At 37.1% G+C, this 22,712-nt stretch overlaps 1 protein-coding gene across 1 annotated transcript in view; it reads left to right on the forward strand.

The window, feature by feature from the left end:
• Positions 1 to 22,712, forward strand: part of GLCCI1 (glucocorticoid induced 1) — a 105,247-nt gene that overhangs the window by 55,201 nt on the left and 27,334 nt on the right. The window contains exon 7 of the mRNA XM_029918923.1: positions 17,348 to 17,464. Within this exon, the coding sequence (XP_029774783.1) occupies positions 17,348 to 17,464 (117 nt within the window). The remainder of the gene's footprint in view (positions 1 to 17,347; positions 17,465 to 22,712) is intronic.

Here is a 22,712-nt window from a genome sequence, read left to right on the forward strand (position 1 = left end):
CCACAAAGCAAACATAAAGCTGGACAAAGCTGTCAAAACAACTAGTTTAGTACTGTGGAAATCAACTAAACAAGTCGAGAAACTGTTCATGAAAATCACTGAACTCAGGATAAGAACAACACAAATTTGTGGTGTTATCTGTGCTACTCCTCATCCTCTCTCCCTCATCCTGGCTATGTTGGTACGGCATTTCAGCCAGGAGGGGGCAAGCCTTGAAGACTGAAAGTTTTGTAGCCCCAGCTAGGGAACGGGCACTCTCTCACAGTGTTGTAGATTAAAATAGTAACCTTCGTTGCAAACAAACGGGAAGGACCAATGGCTTCACTAGTCTGAGGCTATGATCCAATTTGTGGCAAGTTAAAGACTCATGAAATAGGATTTTTCTAGAGAGTTCTAGGAGATGAGATAGTCATGGGGGACTGATAATTTCACATATCCCAGGTTGACTGGAGTCTGTAGATATGCCCAGCAGAATATGAGGTGGGCCTAAGCCATCATACATCATCGGTCAGTGGAACCTAGGAATATGTGGAGAGGAGAATCAGATAGGCCTAGTGGTAATGAAATCTGGGGCCATCTTGTGAAAGCCTCAGACTTTGAATGCACTTCTCATTCCACATACAAGTCCCATCCTTGGAGTGGAAGCCTTACTAGATTGAGATAATTAAATAAAATCTCTAATCAGTCTTTAGCAAAACACCAAGGTGAACACTGGAGACCAGCTTGAAAAGGTCTTAAAAAGCCAGCCTTAAAAAGAAAAATGGGGTTGGAGGGAATAAAGTAGAGACCTCAATAGCCATGCAATGAAGGGGAAACAGACTTTTAGTTCATTGAGATGCTAAAACACCAACAGGTAAGACAACAACAACCCTCAAGGAAAATCAGAGCTAGAGTTGCTACAGTGTATTACTTAAAATGTCCAATATTCAACAAAAATTTAGAGATCTGCAAAGAAACAAGAAAGAATGACTCATACTTAAGAAAATCACTAGAAATTGTATCTAAGTGTCTCCATATGTTGGATTTAGTGGAGAAAAACATTAAAGCAGTAATTATAACTATGTTTAAAAAAACAGAAAACCATGTTTAAAGCGTTAAAAGGGAAGTAGGGTGACAGTGATTCAATGAATAAAGAATTTATTAAAGAGGTAATTAGAAGAGAGAAACAAGTGTAAACTCTAGAGTTAAAAAGTATAGTAACTAAAAGCTCACTAGATAGGGTCAGTAGCAGATTTTAGATGGCAAAAATATTAATGAATTTGAATACATTAATAGAATTTATATACCCTGGAGAATAGAGAAAGATAGAAGAAAAGTCCACAGAGTCTCAGCGGCTTATGAGAAAGCATTAAGTAAATACACATACACATAATGGGGGACCCAGGAGAGAAGAAAGAAAGAGGACTTAAAAAATATATGAAGAAATACTGGCAAAACACTTTAGATTCAAGAAGCTCCACAAACTCCAAGTTGGAAAACATAAAGAGAACCCACATAGACATATCGTACGTAAACTATTGAAAGCCAGAGGAAAAAAAGAAAATCTTGAAAAGCTAGATGAAAAAAATGACTCATTACACATAGGGAACTAGTAATACCTTTAATGGCTGACTTTTCCATCTGAAATAGTAGGGACCATAAAACCTGACATACTCAAAATGTTGAAAGAAAAAAATGGTCAACCAATGTTCTGTATCCAGAAAAACTAGTCTTCTGCAGTAAAAGGTGAATTATTCTCAGATAAACAAAGATGGAGAGAAGTTCCTGCTACTAGACGGTCTTGTGAGAAATACTAAAGGAGATTCTTCAGGCTGGAAAGAAATGACTTCAAATGTTAATTTCATATCTCTTTGAAGAACTCAAGAGTGTTGAATATGTTAATGTTTGAGTAAATATAAAAGAGTCTGTAGATATATTTTTTCACTTCTCTACATTTAAACACATAAAATCATACCAAATATCAAGCAGTAAGCCTACTGTATCAGATAAGCTTTCTTATCATAAGGCATGCTGGGCGTACCCACAGAGCACCAGAGGCACCAGTGGGGTGGGGGTGTGCCTGTGTGGGCATCCAGGTTAGTGGCTATGCAGCCCAGGGCTGGAGAACTTGTCACAACTCCACCCCACACCCCCGCCCTAGGGAGATGCTGCCAGCCCATCTTGGAGATTCCCACTCCATTCTTGGCCCCCTCCTCCCCCATGCCCCCTGTAGCTGCTAGGTGTGCTTCTCTAGCCAAGCTGTCTCTCTTCTCTTTCTCTACCCACCTCCTGGCCCCACTGCCTCTGCAGCAGTTGGCAGGGACTAGGACTTCCTGAGGTCCCAGGGATGGGGCTGGGGCCCATTAGCTGCAACTGGCCTTGGCCTCTGAGAGAGGAGGGGGCTCTGGCTATGTCCCAGTGTTGGCCTAGGGAAGGGGACCACCACTGGGTTGGGGAGGGGGCTACCTAGAGAGAGGTCCAGGGTGTGGGGGTGACATCTACACAGAGGGGATGAGCTCTTGGTATCTTTCTTTTTCCACATTTTAGGGGCCTCTTGCCTGGCTTCATTTGTCCCCACCACCTGGCAAACTTTAGTCCCTACTGCCTAGTTTCATTTGGTCCCCACAGCCTGTGTTCTTTTGGGCTCTGTCGCCTGGTTTTCCTAGACCCTGCTGCCTGATTTCTTTTGCTACCAGTGTCTACTTTCCTTAAGTCCCTGTCACCTGGGCTTGTGTTTACGACAGATGTATGTGAAATATACATATGGCAGAGTACAAAAGAGGGGCAGAAAATTGGACATATGCTGGAGTATAGTTTCTGTTTAACTGGAATTATTTTTTTGAATTAGTGTGATAAATTAATATGCATGTTATAGTCCTTAGAACAGTTACTAAGAAAATAACTCTGAAAAAATAGAAAATAAAAAATATAGAGGAAAGCAGTAAGCGAGGAACAGAGGAATAAAAAAAAGGTGTGACACAAATAAAAAGTAATTAACAAAATGGCAAAAGTAAATCCAGCCATATAATTACATTAAATATGAATGGACTGAACATTCTCAAAAGACAGAGATTGTCAAACAGGATAAAAATATAATACTCAGCTATATACTATTGATAGGAAGCATGTCTTATGATAAGAAAGCTTTTCTGACACAGACTTGAAGACCAGAAGTATTATAAAAGACAGATAAAGATATTTCATAATGATAAAAAAGTCAATACATCAGGAAGATATAATATTCATAAATTGTGTATACATCTAACAGTGGTTTACAAATGTCTGAGGTAAAACTGAGAAAGAAATAAAGTTTGTATAATAATAATTGGAGACTTCAACACCCCATTCTTAATACTTGATAAAATAACTAGGCACAAAATGAGAGGATAGAAGACTGTGACATTATCAATCAACTTGACCTAACTGACATATATAGAGAACTCCATCCGGTGATTGTATTCTTTTCAAACATATGTGGAACATTCTCTAGGTTAGACGGTATGGTTGGCCATAAAATAAGTCTGATAGAGTGCAAAAGGTGAAATCCTATAACAGAAATCTTTGAAAGCCCAAATATTTGTCAGTTAAAAACGTAAGGGAAATTTAAAAATATTTAATGAATGAAAACAAAAAGACACCTCAGAATTTATGTGTGCAGATAAAGCAGTGCTTCAAGGAAAATTTATACCTTTAAATGCATATATAAGAAAAAGAAAGTTCTAAAATCAGTCCTAAGCTTCTAAGCTTAAGAAACTAGAAGAAAAAAAGCAACCCAGACCAAAAGCAAGTAGAGGAAGGAGTTAATAAAGAATATAACAGAAACCAACAGAACAGAAAAATACTAGAGAAAAATTAGTGAAACTAGAAGATTCTTTGAAAAGAAGAACAAAATAGACAAACGGTTAGCTAGACTGACCAGAAACAAAGACACTGATTACCAAAGTCAGCAGTTACAGACATGAAATTACTACCAACTTCACGGAACTTGAAAGATTATAAAAGAATATTATGATCAATTTTATGTTATCAGGGTAGAAACTTAGACAAGTTACTAAAAAGAGACAAATAGCAAAGACTGATTTAAGACAAGGAAATATGCATAGAATTCCAGCAAGTAAAGAAATAGAATGAGGAATTAAAATTCTATATGGTGTTATTTTTGGTAGAAATTGACAAGCTAATCCTAAGATATATGTGGAAATGCAGAGGACTGGGAATGGCTAGAATATTTGAAAACAGGAAAGTTGGAATATTTACATAACACAGTTTCAGTACTTCTTATAAGTTCACATTCATGAAGTTAGCAAAAAGAAAGACACATAGATAAATGGATAAAATTGTGAATCCAGGAATAAACCTTTATGAGCTTCATTAAATTGAATATTTATACCTCAAAAGACACCACCAAGAATGAAAAGCCAAGTTTCAGACTGGAAGAAATATTAGCAAATCATATATCTGACAGAGCTTATATCCAGAATATATAAACAACTCTTACAAATCAATATTAGGAAGACAACCCAACTTATTAATGGATTAAGATAGTTGAATAGAAGTATTTCACCAAAGACGTATGCATGAATGACAAATGACCACATGAAACAGTGTTCAACATCATGTCATTAGGCAAATGCAAATTTAGTCCATTAAATACACATACAGTCAATACAATAAACATAATTTGAAATCTTTTTTAATTCTTTTAATTTTATTTATTTTGAGAGAGAGAGCAAGCGCACACGCGTGCGGGAGAGGCAGAGAGAGAGAGACTCCTGAGAGAATCCTGCACTCTCAGTGCAGAGCCTGATGCTGGGCTCAAACTAGAACTGTGAGATCATGACCTGAGCCAAAACCAGGAGTCAGACACTTAACCAACTGAGTCACCCGGGCACCCTATAATGATTATAATTTAAAAGACAGACAATACCAAGTGTTGGCAAGAATAAAGAGAATCTGGAACCCTCAAATGTTCCTGGAAACATAAAAGGGTACAGTCACTTTGGAAAACAGTTTGTCAGTTTCTTTTAAAGTTAATCAGAAATTTAGCATATAACCCAACAATTCAGCTCCTGGGAATCTGTATAAGAAAAGTGAGAACACATGTCTAGATTGAGACATGTACACAAAGTGTTTATAGCAGAGTTATTCATAATAACTAAAAACTGGAAAATGTCCACATATCCATCAGTTGGTAAGTGGATAGACAAAATGTGGTTTTTCATGCAGTGACATACTATTAAGCAATAAAAAAGGAACAATATACTGACTATTGATACATGCTACAACGTCAGTGAACCTCAAACATATTTTACTAAGTCAAGCCAGCAGATTTTTTTCTGTAGAAGGCCAGACAGTAAATACTTTGGGATTTGTGGGCCATATAATCTCTGTTCCAACTAATCGCTTCTGCTGTTGTAGTGTAAAAGCAGCCATGGACAATATGGAGTGAGCTTGGTTATGTTCCAGTAAATTTTGTTTACAAAAATACATGACAGACTAGGTTTGGCCGACAGATTGTGGCTTCCCAGTCCTGCTAAGTGAAAGAAGCAAGATGACGAAGACTACATATTATATGGTTCCATTTATTTTTGAAATACCAGAGAAGGGAAATTTAAAGGAGGAGGAGAAAGTCCATTTGTGATTGCACGTGGCTCAGAGTGGGGCTGGAGGAGTGGTGGTTGGCTACAGATAGATGCAAGGCAGAATTCGGGGGTGATGAAAAAGTAAGAAAAGTGCATCGTGATTATTTTTGTACAACTCAACAGTGATTGAAACTTACTGAATTTTATCCTTATGGTGAATGAAGTTAAGAGGAAAAAAAGGAATAGATACAAAAGACTAGTGGGTTTTCCATGGTATATCAGGAAGATATTAAGTGCTATATGGTATATAACTGAGGCTAGCAAATGGTAAGAATACATTGGTAAAGACAAAAAGTGAAAATAAGAATAGTTACAATAAATGACAGAATTTTGAAAAGCCAAAAACTATTATTGAAAGTAGTATTTTTTTAAAGTTCCATACTACTTACTAAAATTATGTTTTTAGAAAATAGCTTTTGACCTGCTTTCTTGAAATAGGATCAAAGTCAAAGGTAGCACACATCCTTTGTTCCTGAGTCACATCATACTTGCCCCCACACACAATTTGCAACAGGATTTCAGATTAAAATGTCAGAGAAAGCACCTGTATAATCTGCCTCCTCTTTGCTTCAAATTTATGAGAATGTATGTGTAAAACTTTCAGAGAAATAAGTAACTGTGTTCTAGTTACATTTAAGGAGGAGAAAACCCCTGCAGGCTATGAATAGACAGGAAACTCTTAGTAGTGAGTGGATGTTGATGCTGTCTGGCTCTCAGAAACCTGGGTCACGTGGCCCAGAGCTTAAAAAGTGGATGTTGAAGCCAAATTTAAGAGAATATAGATTGTTAGACATTTTAAGAATTGCCAAATGTGCCTTGCAAATGGTAAGAGATTGAAACTGGGCTGTCTGCATAAACCAGGGAGCTGGGACCATGTTTCTAGGCCATAAAACTAGACCTGAAATAACTCCACCTGACACTGTTGGTGTTTTCCTGTGGGCCAAAGAGGCAGCTATGCAGAAATGGAAATAGTAACCATATGTTCTGTGTGGATGTGGCATCTGGAATAGAGCTCTACCCATGTGGAACCAAAGCCCCAGTCTTTCTAATTTAAGACCTGCTCTGGAGCTATGCAACTCCAGGGGGATAGTCTGAGCAAGCATGAAACAACATGGCAGGAAAGAGCTTACAAAGAATAAAGCTTCCATGGAAGGTGTGGTTGCAAGCAAGTATTTTAGGACATGTAATGAAATCTGTTGCCATAAGAGGCAGCAGATCTATAAAATAGGATCATTGACATCTGAAGAAAGAGAATACATTCTCCAGAAAGCACTTAAAAATAAGAATGTTTAAGAATTTCAAATGGTAACTTGCAATAAGAAAAGGAGTAAACAAGAATAGGCAGAATCATAAAGGACCAGTTGCAAATTCTGTAAATAACAAAAATTGATGCAATTAAAATTAAAAAAAACTCTATTAAATTGACATAACAGAAGATAGGATTAGTGAATCAAAACTCTCAACTGAGAGTTGCCAGTCTGGATGAGCAAATCTTAGAACAAAAAGATAAAGAGATTGAAAACATGAAAGAGAAGTTAAGAAACATGGAAAATAGACTAAGTTAAGATTCAGAGTTCCAGGAAGTAGGAATATTCTGTATGCATCAGGGAAGATAAATTCTTTAAAGATTGATAGTCTGCTATATTTGGAGAGCAATTGAAAAAGCCCAAGGACATTAAACAGGACAGAGAAAAGATGTCCACCTTTAGGTATAGTATAATACAATTGTAGATTAAGGGGACACATACACACACACACACACATTCTTGCAATTAGGAAAGAAAAGCCTATTACTTACGACAGAAATGGCCATCAGATTATCAGTACATTTATCAGAAATTATAATTGATACAAGTGTACAGTAAAGTTATGGGTTGTGTTCATGTAAAGGAAATGAATCCAAGGGAGGCATGTCTTTCTTGAAAAGATGACTTTTCCCTCTTTGAGTTACATTTACTGGAGGGTTATCAACCCAATCTTTATTTAGATTTAACAAACTAAGCAAGTGTACAAATAGACTTTTCCACTTGTTAGAAGTGTGGTTTCCTGCTTATAAAACACAGCTTAAAATTAATTTATAAAACATAACTAGAGCTTACAAAGTCTGTAAATAAATGATAGGGATTTAATTGACATCACCTTTTATGGTACTTCATTTGTATACACTTAGTAGAGTAAAAGAGCAGAGAGGTAAATCCTTCAGATATGTTTCAGTGAACATGCCCAGCATTTAGTGGCACTGCATTTGTTCATGGAGTAACATCAAATGAATAAGACTGTATGCCCAATAGTGTGTAAAGGATCTAGAAATCCATAACAAACAATACATAGAATCTATTCCATAAAGAGATTAATTACACATTAGGAAAACCACCTAAGACTTGAAGGGATAAGCATTAAGGGACTTTAGTTAACTCCCACTGTCCTTACTGAGTGAGAGGAGTTCATCTCCTGCCCACGGTACAGAACTGGAATCTGACCACTCTTACACTCCTGTGGTCCCTTTGAATGAGTATGCTTTCTAACTTCTTAAAATAGTCAAAGCTTCTGGTGGCCTTTATGGTTATAGATACTCCCCTTCTCCTGCCTCCCCTGGAACTGGAGCTTGGGAGAGAGGGAATGGTAAGGGGAATAGAAATGTGCCTGTTTGACTGGTACTATTAGAAAGTGTCTTTACATTTCTTGGGCTTGACAGATTCTTATGACTGACTTTGTTTTGTAGAGTAATTTCATGGGGTCCCTTGTTGCTATACATCTTTTATCTACTGTTCTGCTTTTCTGGGCTTGTGAGTCTTCTACTCTGTCCTTAGCCTCTAGAATTCTAGAAATAGCATTCAGTTTCTCAGCTCCTGACTTGGTTCACCCTTCTACACACATGGCACCTTCTTACTTAGAACCAAAGACAGCTCTGCATAATGACTCTTGCAATCAAATTTCCTAAGTGGTTCCTGGTAAACCCTCATACATTTGGGGGGGGGGGGCATCTGGTTAATGTTTAGGAGTTTAGACTGACTCTAATTTAACAGTAAATCTCTATCATCCTAGCTCAACATTTTCAGTATTTAGAGTAAGAGTCAGATATCAGTGTCCATCATGTCCTCTTATCTGTGAGGAACGTAAAATGATCTTTCCAAGTTGTTCCATTAAAATTTCTTTCTCTTTATTTGAGGCAAAGGAGGAAGTATTCCCTCTCAGGTCTTGGATTTTATTTTTTTCCTACTTAGAGTGTAATAAATTAGCCTTTTACTAGCTCAGGGATGGTGGCAGAAGGCATGAGATGCCTGGATTAGAGACAGTGGACTTTGTTATTCCCAGCACAGCAAGTATCAAGACTATCAAGTTCGCCTTATTTCCCCTGAAGTCTTATGTGATGTGGAGAGCCCAAATAGATTCCTACATATACAGTAGATCACATTACAGGAAAGAAGCACAGAGTTGGGGAATTTGTGATTTGGATACATTTAAAAATGTGGGATAGGGCATCGGGTGGCCCAGTTGGTTAAGGGCATGACTCTTGATCTCAGCTCAGGTTTTGAACTCGGGGTCATTGAGTTCAGACCCTGTGTTGGGCTCCATGCTGGGCATGGAGCCTATTTGAAAAAAAAAAAAAGGTGGGTTTGATATTCTTAAGTTCTTCAGTAGAAATAAGGGAAAAGCATGGGTTGTTTCCTGATCTCACCAATAAGCTTTTCTTATTAGTAGGATAGGTTTTCTTAGGTGGAACCATCTGGAGCAGTAAATGAAATGATTAGGGATATTTCTCATGTCTGTTTAAACAATGATAAATAGATATTATTGATGTGGTCTTCCTTTTTTTTTAAGTTTTTTAAAATATTTATTTTGAGGGGAGGGCAGGGGCAGAGAGAGAGGGAGGCCCAGAATCCAAAGCAGGCTCTAGGCTCCGAGCCTGCACATGGGCTCAACTCACAAACTGAGATAATGACCAGAGCCAAAGTCAGATGCTTAACCAACTGAGCCACCCCTTAAGTAATGAAAATCAAAGTTTCTTTATATTCCTTCTTCCCTAACATTTTCTTAACTTTCGGTATAAAAAAATTTTTTTTATAATATGATACTGAGGGAAATAATTGCAATAATATTTTCTCTGGCCCTAAAAGATAGTCTGAATAATTTTGACTCTCCCTTTGAACTCAAAGGAATTCTATGATAGACTTTATTGGATATTTTTATTTTTTTAAAGTTTATCTAAACCCATATTACATTGAATTATAAGGATGTTTTGTAATCTTTTCATTATTTAAAATTGGCTCCACTGGGAAGAATTTTTAAGGTCCTACAAACTGCTTGTCAAAAAAATAGAACACCGATCAGTAGGTTAGTATGTTAATGGCTTCTTCAGAATTTTGCCCATCTTTATTTCAGTCTCATATCCTACAATATCTTCAACATTAAGAAAGGAGGTTACTTTGCAAAGCAGTTGAGTTTATAAACCAATACATAGTGACTGGTAGTTACTTGCAGTTGAACACTAACATAGAATTACTTTCAACCACATTGGTAGGTAATAGAGGTTATAAATTAAAGTCTAAAGGACTAGGTCTACCATTTACTGGCTGTATTACATTGGGAAAGGTATTTTTTTATGTTTATTTATTTTTGAAAGGGGAAGCGTGTGCTAGAGGTGCAGAGAGAGAGAGAGAGAACATCCCAAGCAAGCTCTGCGCTGTCAGCACAGAGCCCAGGCAGCGGGCTCAGTCCCATGTACCGTGAGATCATGACCTGAGCCGAAATCAAGAATTGGAGGCTTAACCAACACAGCCACCCAGGCGACCTGGTACTTTATTTTTGAGAATGTGTCCTCTTCTATAAAATAGATACAATAAACTTATGGGATCAAATGGGTTTGTGAACTAAATATTTTTTAAATGTTAGGCTGGTATTAATATGCCTCTGTTAACAAATATGCCTTATTGGTAGCTGTAAATATAATTCAGTTTTACAAATTGTATATACAAAAGTCCCAAAGCCAACTATAACTCTGGGGATGAATCTTAGTGTGGGAGTATCTCTGTTCCTGGGTTAGGGGGTTTGTGTGAGCCTGAATATGGGCAAGACACGTCTGTCTGCAGGCATGCAAGGGTTGATGTACATGCAGGTGACCTCTCGCTATGCTTGTGGATGTGATTGCATATATGTGAGCTCTTTATGTGTGTGCGTGCTTATGCCTGTGTTCATTTCATTTCATGGGGCTGAATGAATAGCAATTAGTTCATTAGGGTTTGCCTCTGGGCAATTAAAAAAATATGAAAATAACTAATCATTCATATTTATGGAAAGGTTTAAAGAAATTCTAAATTTTTATTTTTAGTATTAGACACTCTTTCATTTTAAGCTCCTTTGAACACTGACAAAGGAGTAATATGTAAAATTTGTTTTTAGACTGTATAACCTTTGTTTTGAGACACTTGGTCTTTACAAACAACTGAAGTTTGTCACATACTCCTTTTTTTTTTTATATATATATATAAAAGGTAATGACAGCTTGAAGTTCATTACTTTCCACATTTTAGCTGTTGTCAAATTTTTCTAAGATTCGGTTGTCTCCCTGTAAGTTATTAACTTGTTTCTTTAGGCACTGTAGAATAGTGGTTAAAAAACAGAGCAGACTCTGGAATTCTACTTCCTAAGTTCAAGTTTTTGTTCCACCCCTTAATTGTGTGACTTTTAGCAAGCTTTTTAACCTTCTACCTCAGTTTCCTCATCTATCATATTGGACAATGATAGTACTTATTTCATATGCTTTTATTAAAAAAATGAATGACATAGTTTACATAAAAGCAAGAGGCATAGCACCTTGTTCCTGGTTTTATACTTTTCTTCTCATTGTTTCCCTTCTCTTCCCAAAGCCCAGGATCCTGCTTCCTTTCCTACTGCTCTCTAGTCCTTTTAAGAGTTCTCATTGCACTGCCCTATAGTAGAGTAGAATTCATCGTGAGAAATATTTCTCTCCTTTTCAGTATCCGGGGTGAAGGTACTCAACAAGTCTTCTGAGGCCGAGGTTGGTTTTTTTTTTTTTTTTTTTTAAGTTTTAACAATAGTACGGGAAACTAACCAGACAAAAATAGCTAATGAATAGGGGTGATGTTACTTAGGTTTCCAAACATTTACAATGTTTTCCTACTTCTTAGATTTTAAGTAGGGCCCGTCTCTGGTTTGTTTTCATGTAGTTTAACAAATGTAGTCATTTTTTTGTGAGTATTTATCTAATTTTTCTCTCTCTACTTATTATTTCTTCTTTGTGACTCAGGGTCATTATTCCCTAGCTTTTTTAAACTTTGGAACTCATATGCCTGAAACCCCTTTTATTTTTAAAGAGACTCCTCTCTGCTTCTCAGTTTATTTTCTTCAGCTTTATGGAGCTATAAGGGACCCATAATGTTGTGTATGTTTAATACACAACATTTGATATATGGATATATTGCAAAATGATAACCACAATACCATTAGTTAACCCATCCATCACCTCACATAATTACAGTTGTTTTGTGTGTAGTGAGAACTTTTAAGAATCTGTTCCCATTGCCACTTTCAGATTTCAGCACAATATTGTTAACTGTAGTCACCAGTGCTATACACTACAGCCTAGAACTTACTCATCTTGTAACTGGAAGTTTGTACCCTTTGACCATCTTCACCCGTTTCCTGTCCCACATTCCATCTTTGGTGACCACCGGTCTGCTCTTTGTTTCTATGAATTTTTTTAAAGATTCCACATATAAGGGAGATCAGATGGTATTTTTCTTTGGCTTATTTATTTTGCTTAGCATAATACCCTCAAGGTCCATTCTTTTTTTTTTTTATGTTTTTTATTTATTTTTGAGAGACAGAGAGAGACAGCACAAGCAGGGGAGGGTCAGAGAGAGAGGGAGACACAGAATCCGAAGCAGGCTCCAGGCTCTGAGCTAGCTGTCAGCACAGAGCCCGCCGCGGGGCTCAAACCCACGAACTGTGAGATCATGACCTGAGCCGAAGCCGGACGCTTAACCGACTGAGCCACCCAGGCGCCCCTCAAGGTCCATTCTTAATCTTTTTCATAAGGCCACAGCATAGCTAATGAGTATTTAGAAACACACAATCTGACGTATCTATAGTTTAGTTTTAAAAAATCCAGTTGATAAGGGGAGTCTGGGTGGCTCAGTCAGTTAAGCATCGGCTTCTTGATTTTGACTCCGGTCATGATCTCACAGTTGTGAAATCGAGCCCCATGTGTGGATCTGAGTGTGGAGGCTGCTTAAGATTCTCTCCCTGTCTCTCTGCCCCTCTCTACCGTGTGTGTGCATGCTCTCTTAAAAAAAAAAAAAAAAGCCCCTGTCAATAAAATGTATTATCCGTTTTGTAAATGAAGGTTGGTGGTCACTTCATCATAGTGACTAGGGTGAGTAAGTTCATCAGAGTGAGGACCAGGAGCTCTCATGCATGTGATGGAATGTGGGCCCAGAGAGGCTGTCCGGGCAGAGCTTCCACGCTAGGGAGGAGGTGGGATCGATGTGTGTGGGCAGGCAGGGAGAGGGGATTGCACTTTCCTTCTGCTCCTTTCTCACAGACACGACTTTGTATCTACTCTCCATTAGCTCTAATGTCTACTCTCCACTGGCTTCAAACGGCCACGGGCTCTTGAGCACCAAAGGAAAAAGAGAAGGGAAATTCTAAGCCCAACGATGGAAGGTGAGGGTTTGCAGTTGTTCTGCCGCTCTCCTGAATGGGGTTGTGACCAGCACAGGAGCCACCTTACATTGAAGCCAAGGAGGGCTTAACAGCATCTCACTGTCATTTTACATAGTTCTTGACTAAAATTTGTACTCTTGAGTATATATATTTAGGAAGATGCGCTCCCTTTTACTCTAATCTCTCCGGAATTGTAAACAGGAGCGTAAGTACGTAATACTCAGAGATGAACAGTATTGTGTGAAAGCTGTAAGATCGCACAGTTTAACTGGGTGTTCCAGGCAAAGTAAGGTCTGTGCCCATGGTGGATGCTCTTTGTTTTCAGGGATTTGTTAAGGCTGTTGAGAACAATTTTTTTCTGGCCGATTTTGATATTTCAGGGCCTTTAAAAATAGAGTGATTTAGGACTGATCAATTTCAGATTATTTTGTTTGTTTATTTTTAAAGATTATTTTAAAAATGAAAAAGTACAAATTGCCTTGATTAGTCTCCAGGCATTATGGGCTCTTCTATATAAGCTCGTCCCTGTTTTGAAACAGCACTGAAACATCATTAATATTCAGAAGACACTTACTTTTCTACCTCTGTCCTAATTAAATGACTTGTACAATTTGAAATCTATTTATTTTTTTATCATAGAGAATAATCTTTCCTGATTTATAATGATTATAATTTTGATTCCTTTTCTCATGAAAATTAATGTCCTCTAGGAGAAAATTATGTCATTTCAACAGAGAGCAGGGAACTCGAATGTTAACATAGACCATCTTTCTTGTCTATCTTTGCAAAATCATTACAAAGAGCTTTAAAAACTGACGGAATTTAAGGATCCTAATATAAAAGAAAGGATATAAACTATTCTTTGGTTTTAGGTGCTTTATTTCCTTCCATGCTATTTCTCTTCTATTTGCCGTAGGTAATGGTAAGTTTTTCTAGCAACCTGTATATAGTTTTCCCCTTGAGCATTAGAGGCTTTAAAAGCAATGGTCTGTTTTGTTTTTTTATTGCCATGATTGTTTAAGGAATCCATTTAGCTAATATTCAAATACATTGTATTTTTGCTTTATGTCCTTGAGGAAATCAATATATTCTGCATATTTTGTATTTACACTTTGCTTAAGTAGGTAACATAAAACTGGGCTCACTTCTAAGTGTTAAAGAAATAATTGTTAATTAATTGATGCCATCTTTTCTACAAAGAAAATAATACCAGTATTATAACTTTCCCCAGATTGCTGACTATTCCCTTTAAAGTGTTCAGGAATAATTTATTCCTGGTCTGGCATATTTGAAGCAGACTATACATCATCTAAAATATATTAGGATTTTTTGAGTTCCATCCAGGTTGGTGTTTAATATAAATGATTTCTGTTCAAAATTTACCTCCTGGGGCACCTGGGTGGCTCAGTTGGTTAAGTGTCCAACTTCAGCTCAGGTTGTGATCTCACGGTTTGTGGGTTCGAGCCCCACGTCGGGCTCTGTGCTGACAGCTCAGAGCATGGAGCCTGTTTCGGATTCTGTGTCTCCCTCTCTCTCTGACCCTTCCCTGCTCATGCTGTCTCTTTCTGTCTCTCAAAAAGAAATTAAAAAAAGAAAACATAAAAAAACCCACAAAATTTACCTCCTGGCAATACTTCTCTCTCAGTTTTTGAGATTATATTTAATTTTGAGGAAAATTATTCTGTCACAATATATTCTCAGGACAGTGGCTTGCAGTGCTATGTTGGCATGATAGAATCCACTGTCTGTGAAATACTGGCATGATGAGCTGAACGCCGTTAGAGATGGGTCTGCTGATTGCATTTTTGTAACTTCAGACACTCTGGACAAGGGCTCCTAAATGCTGTAACACATAGAGACTATACAGAACCACAAAAATTGGTCTGGGACAGGCACAGGGATGAATCTGTGTTGGTCAGGATTTTTGTGAGTTTGGTTTTTTTGTTTTGTTTGTTTTTTTGGTTTTTAGTTTCCCAGATGATTCCAAGGGACTTTGTGTGGGGGCCGTTGCTCCAGACCAGAAATGGGCACAGGTTTCAATCGAGCAGAACCTTATCACATGCCAGGCACTGTACAATTTGATTGCAAATGTGATCTTGTCTTTTAAAAATCATTATTTTTTTCATCATGATAAATGTCCTCTTTAATTTCCATTCCTTATTTTCCCCATCCCCACCCTCATTTCCTCTCTGGTAACCATCAGTTTGTTTTTTATAGTTAAGAGTCTGCTTCTTGGTTTGTGTCTCTCTTTCTTCCTTTGCTTGTTTTGTTTCTTAAATTCCACATGAGTGAGATTATATGGTATTTGTCTCTCTTTGACTTATTTCGCTCAGCATTATATACTCTAGCTCCATCTTGTTGCAAATGGCCAGATTTCATTATTTTTAAGGGTTGAAAAATATTCATAATATTCCTGTGTGTGTGTGTGTGTGTGTGTGTGTGTGTACACCACATATTTATCCATTCTCCTGTCTACACTTGGGCTGCTTCCATAGTTTCGCTATTGTAAATAAAGCTGCTATAAAAGTAGGGGGGTGCACGTCTCCCTTTCCCTTAGTGGTTTTGTATTTTTGGGGGGTAAATATCCAGTAGTTTAATGAATCCCAAGCCATATTGTAATCATGACTTTTCTCTTAAGCCTGAGAATGTTACCATTCGATTTAGGAGAATACACACTAAGTTCTATTTGTTTTTTAAAAGTTTTCTCACTATAACAAGTGTTCAACAACAGACGAATGTGTAAAGAACATGTAGTGTGTGTGTGTGTGTGTGTGTGTGTGTGTGTGTGTGTGTATCTCCACTGTAATATTATTCAGCCATGACAAAGATATCCTCCTGCCATTTGTAACATCCTGGATCAACCTCGAAAGCATTATGCTAAGTCAATTAGGTGAGGCAGAGAAAGACAAATATTATATGGTATGACTTGTGTGTGGGATCTAAAAAGGCTCAACTTATAGAAACCGTTGAATGGTGGTTACCAGGAGCTGGAAGGTAGGCGGAGTTGGGGTTGGTCAGAAGGTGCAGACGTCCAGTTAGAAGGTGAAGTTCTGGGGGTCTAACGTATAGCGTTCTAATAATACTTAATAATATTGTATATTTAAAAGCTGTTAAGAGAGTAAATTTCAACTGTTTTCACACACAAAAAGATGTAGTAATTTTGTGATGGGGTAGGCATGTTAACTAATGCTCTGGTGGCATCATTTTGCAATATATAAATGTATCAAATCAACACGTTCTGTACCTTAAACTTATACGATATTGTATGTCAGTTATGTCTCAATAGAGCTGGCGAATAAAAGTCGTGTGACTAAAGAGTAAAATATACTAGGATATTCAGTAAATACTTTGATTTTCCTCACCACGAAAAGATTTAAAATTTTTAAGTGTTTTAAACCAGGTGTATTTTGTTTATGTAAGATGGAAACTTAGAAACTAGTGTGGTCTCCATATAAATATACGGGCTTTGACTTTAATTAGCCTGTGAAGCACTCGTTTTTTGCCTTATAAAAAGTATTTAAAGAGGTTTTTATTTTTTTTTATTTTTAGATACTCTTGGTGTACAAAGGTAAAATCTAAAATAAACTGGAAAAATTTAGTTTGCATGTTTACCAAAACACAATTTCAATTGAGCAAGTAAAGCATTTGTCGCGTATTTTTTGCAGAAGTATAATTAATGTATTAATTTTCATTGTACAACATAGTGATTCAAGATTTATATACATTATGAAATGATTACCAGGAAACATCTAGTTATTTTCTTTCACCAAACATAATTATTACAATATTAGTGCCTGTATTTCCTGTACTGTACTTTATATCCCTGTGACTTATTTTTTGTGTAACTGGAAGTTAATACCTCTTATTTTCTAGTTTTAATCTTAAACATTTAGAAGAATAAATCTTTGTAGTGAAATACTTTCTCTTCTTGAAACCTTGAGGGAAAAATTATCAATATCCAAAAATTAAAATAAGAAGTACTTAAAACTGGTATTCACTTTTGTTCTCGTCTTATTTCTCCTCCCACCCCCTCCCCAAAGCAGATTGCCAAACTGAGGCAGCAGCTGCAACGCAGTAAACAGAGTAGTCGGCACAGCAAGGAGAAGGAGCGTCAGTCCCCTCTTCCTGGCAGCCACGTAACCATCAGTCACGCTCAGGTAGGCTAATTTCTTGTCCAGATTTGAAGAAGCCCTTTGCAAGGGTTCATTTTAAACGGAGAATCCATTATTTTAGGATTGCAAAATTAAAAGCCTAAACCCCCAGCTCTACTAAATTATTATCACTTGTTAAATTGTTGCAAGTTTTATTTTTCCTTCATCTATGTAATTTTCTTTGAATAATAGATGTAACAGTGTGTAGTCATCTCCGGGATGATTGAAAGGGGCCTGGCTGACATCGTAGCTCATTTACTTGCTAAGTAACTATGGGCATTATCTCATTTAATCTTCCTAATGGTGCCTTAAGCCATTTCTCTCTGTTTCTATATGTTTACACATATTTTACATCAGAAGAAATGGAGGATTGGAGTTTTGTTGTAGTTCTCCACCTCTCCCCACTGCCCTGCCTCCCTAGGAACATGTACTTCACATGCAATATAGTTTGGGAGATGCTTTTCTAGACCAAATTCACTTAAAATATTGATGTCAATTTTAGGGGCACCTCGGTGGCTCAGTCGATTGAGCGCCCAGCTTTGGCTCAGATCATGATCTCATGGTTCGGTTTGTGAGTTCAAGCCCATGCTAACAGCCCAGAGCCTGGAGCCTGCTTTGATTCTGTGTCTCCGTCTCTCTGCCCCTCCCCTACTTGCACACTGGCCCTCTCTTTCTCAAAAGTAAACAAACATTAAAAAAATATTGATGCAAATTTTAGTAAATCAGATATAGAAGTATAGAAGAAACCCAAGTAGTGAGTCAAATCTAATGAGAGTGTTTCACAAACATAAGGATGATTCAGCATTAAGAGATGTATTAGTTTATTTAGTTCATTGCATATGAAGATCAGAGTAGCTGCTGAATCACACTTGATAAAAACTCAGTTACCTATATGTGGTGAAAACTTAGTTAACTAAAAACATGATACTTCCTAATGCACCTAAAATGCAAATATAATGAGATCCTAACAGTATAATATTGGAAGCATTTGTGAAAATAAATTTCAAGTAAAAGATGCCCAGTTATTGATATTATTTGCTAGTAGTTTAGAGGCTCTAGACAGAGCAGTAAGAAAAAGAAAGTTATTATTTGCATAAAATATGATAATATACTTAGAAAATCAAAGCCAATGAACTAAACCATTAAAACGGAGAGGATAGCCAATACTAAGTGTTGGTGAGGATGTGGATCACCTAGCGCAGACACGCATTGTGGATGGGAACACCAAATGGTAACCACCACTGTGGAAAACAGTTTGGCATTTTCTTAAAAAATTAAACACACACTGACCAGAGAGCCCCCAAACTTCACTCTTTGGTACCTAGCCATGAAAATAAAAATGTATGTCCACACTAAGACTCTTACATCAGTGTTCCTGGAGGCATTATTTATAAGAGTCACACACACACAAAAAAGAGTAACATTTGTAAAGTTCAGTTGCATAACTGTTAGTTTCTTTCAATATATTTGATTATATCCCCAGTTAACTTAACCTTAAAGTTGACTTACCCACTCCAAGAAAGAGTATCTTAAGTAACAGGGTTATGTATCTAAACTGTCTTCATTTTACTTTTTTTTTTTCACAGTGGTCTGAAATTGAATGACAAAAACTTTCCTTTTTTATTGTGTTCCTCAGTTCCAGGAATAAAAAACTATTTCTAGTTTCAAATAGAAAGAATTGGATTTCCAGAAGAGTGAAGGTTTAATGACACTTAAAGTTGAATTGTCAATTGTACTGAGAACTTTATAATGTGCCACATTTGAAGATGTGTATATTTAAGTTATTAAATGTCACTTTTGCATAGTTTTGAAAAATTCTGAATTCTAAAAGAGTAAAGGGGATGAGCTACTGAGCTGATTATTTGGTAATGGGATGATTGTGTGTTATAAAACTCATACAACTTACCATTTTTAGTAGTTTTATTTACTGTAATCTCAAAATCTTTAGCTTTGGTAGTTACAAGATTTATACCGAACGATATCCATTGTTTCTTTAAAAATAGAAACATACTTTTGTTGAATTTTAAGTTAAAAATCTGATGCTCATAAAGTAATGCAAAACTGGGTTCACATCATTATTGTAGTTGCTACTATAACACATGTATTTTATGGTTCTTACAATATCATGCATAATTAAAATCTTAGAAATTTGAAATATTTTTATGGTAAGAGAACACTTACACTTCTATATTTCCAAAACATCACTGTGGCTGTGAAGGGAAAGTGTATTTCAACTTACATGCATATGTTATAAAAAATGATTCAATATAATTTTATTTGTTTTATATATTTTGGGAAGATTTAAGAATTTCTGCAGGGAAACAGTTACTCTATTTTTAAATAAAGCCTTACTTTTATAATCTAAAAAAATAAAAATAAAAAAAATAAAATCTAATTTTCCTTTTGATATCAACATGTCACTTAAAATGGGTTATTTCTCTCTGCCTTCACAAGTAGGTACCTGAATATTACTGTTTCATGTAGGACACGTCAACCCTGTTCGCTGAACCCATTCTATTTGTTCAGAACTGCTCTGTACTGTGAGGGCTACATGGCAAGGGGAACACTCGTGGACCAAGCACCATGTAACTAAGAGATCAGGTACACATACATAGAAATCCATGGTCATTGCAATTCACATAGGTTTGCTCAGAAGGGCAGCACAGAGCACTAGGGATGTAATGACAATGGACCATAGTCTCCTGTGGCCTTATCACAGCTGTGTAGTCTTGGGCAAGCTGCTGGGTCTCACTGTGTCTCAGCTTTCTCATCTGTAAGATGGCATTAATAGGCACTAAAAAGGCTTTTTGTGAGGTTTAAATAAAATAATACATACAGGGTAATTGGAATTGTACCTGGCACATTGTAGTCACTCAGTAAATGTTATCCTTTGTATTGTCTTTGCTCTGCTATCAGGGTCACCCAAGCTGGTTGATGGAAGCCAGCCAAGCTGTATCTCACACCTGTGCTCAATTTCAAGGACCCAAAAATTTCCAGCTCTGGGTCAGTTCCATCAACAGAGAGAACCAGTCTCAGAGCACATCTTCAAGACAAATTAGTTGTCTGAGAAGCTGCCACTTAAGACAGTGCAGATAATGGAGGGACAGGAGATGTAACTAAGAAAGGTAGGGGAGCAGGCAGTAGTAAACACTGACTTTGGAAAACTGAGTTTGAGGCCGTGAGTGACTTGACACACACAAGTGGGGGAAGCTTGGTTTCTTCTGCCCAAGACCCTGGTTTGTGTTCCCTGAATCCTTATTCACTCTTCCAAGTATCAGGGAAATAACATGGACTTGGAAGCCATAACCTAGAGTCAAATTTTGTTCCAATATCTTTTGTGCTTTCGGGCACATTTCTCAGCTTTTCTGAATGTCAGTTGCTTTTCTGCACAACAGAGAAATCATGCCAATAATACAGATAGTGCCTCGTAAGTGTCTGGTCGGAGCACATCCTGACAGTTGGTTCCTTTCCCCCTTCGCCTTTAAGTACAAACAGAGAGATTATTACAAGGTATCTCTGTCCCCTACACACATATCCTGAGTGCTATGTATTTCTTTTCAGGTAGCACAATTATTAGATACAGTGGGATAAATTAAAACTCTATAACTCCAACAGGAAGATTTCTAGAAGCTTCCTTTTTTGGATCATTGTTATTTCCAACAGTGCCAAACATCTAAGAAATCATGAAAAGTCCACCTCTGTCTCTCTGTCAATGCGGTAAACAGTCAGATGAAGCTTGCTTCTGAAGTAATGGATGATAGCTGATCGATACACTAACAAAAAAAGACCAAAGGAACAAAATTTTAAAAGGGAAGTATATCAATACAACTACGGGTATGTCTTACATATATATGCCTTTGAAGAAGAATACAAAGGTAGAAAAAACCTAACTGCATACTTATGTGATTAACCTGCAAAATATTTTCACATAGAATATTCCATTGGTTCTTACAACAACCAGGTAAAATATATTTTTTTAACATTTAGTTATTTTTGGGGAGAGTGCAAGTGGAAGAGGGGAACAGAGATATCTGAAGCAGGCTCTCTGCTGACAGGCTGATAGCTGTGAACTTGGTGAACTCGGGAGCCACGAGGTCACGACCTGTGCCAAAGTCTGACGCTCAACTGACTGAGCCACCCAGGTGCCCCTGGGTGAAATATTTAAATTACTTCATGATGAGAATCATTACTAGATCAAGTACCATTAAGTCAAAATGCAGATGCATGCGCATCTTTGAAAAATCTGTGGATCATAAGGACCAAGTGACATAATCTTTACTTTCCCTGATTTCTCTGTAAAAGTTTTATTTTGTTAATTTGTTATATTCATTTTGATGACTATCTAAAAAACCATCAATGGTATACATTCTGGATCAACTAAAACAAACAGGTTCTAATCGAGTCATTTGGGAGATTTCAAAATCTCAGTGGCATAGAGGAATTCTTCTCAATATCCAATGAGTTAATGTAGAAAGAATTGAGGTGCCTCTGGTAAGCATATGATGTGTTCATGCCACATAAAGACCAACAGACCTGTGAATAGCATTTGGTCAGGATTATGACTAGAGAAACTGAGAAACAATGAGGAAACTGAGTCACCACACATCAATCAGAGCAAATGTCTGCCGGATCCAAATACCTAAGTTACGGCACTCAGCACCGCAGTTATTTACAAAGGGGATGTCCTTGCAGAAAAAGAAAAAAAAAACACCCTCATTCACGTAAAGATGATATATTGAATTTCATTTTCAGAAGGATTTTTTTTCAGTTTTCTTTTTTTTAATAGTTTATTGTCAAATTGGTTTCCGTACAACACCCAGTGCTCTTCCCTGCAAGTGCCCTCCACCATCACCACCACCTCTTTTCTCCCCTCCCCCTTCCCCTTCAACTCTCAGTTCATTTTCAGCATTCAATAGTCTCTCTCTCAAGTTTTGCATCCCTCTCTCTTCCCAACCATTTGAAAGTAAATTACCAACATCATGACGCTTCACCCCTAAATACTCTAGCATACATTTCCTAATGTTCCTATATTCTTCTATACAACCGCAATACGATGATCACACCTAAGAAAATGTAAAATAATTCCCTGATAACATTTAACATTTGGTCCACATTAAAACTTCTCCAATGGACTCCCAATAATCTTTATTTATTTATTTATTTATTTATTTAAAAATAGTTTATTGTCAAATTGGTTTCCATACAACACCCAGTGCTCTTCCCCACAAGTGCCCTCCACCATCACTACCACCTC

This window comes from Suricata suricatta, chromosome 2 (assembly GCF_006229205.1).
Source record: "Suricata suricatta isolate VVHF042 chromosome 2, meerkat_22Aug2017_6uvM2_HiC, whole genome shotgun sequence".
Taxonomy (NCBI): Eukaryota; Metazoa; Chordata; class Mammalia; order Carnivora; family Herpestidae; genus Suricata; species Suricata suricatta.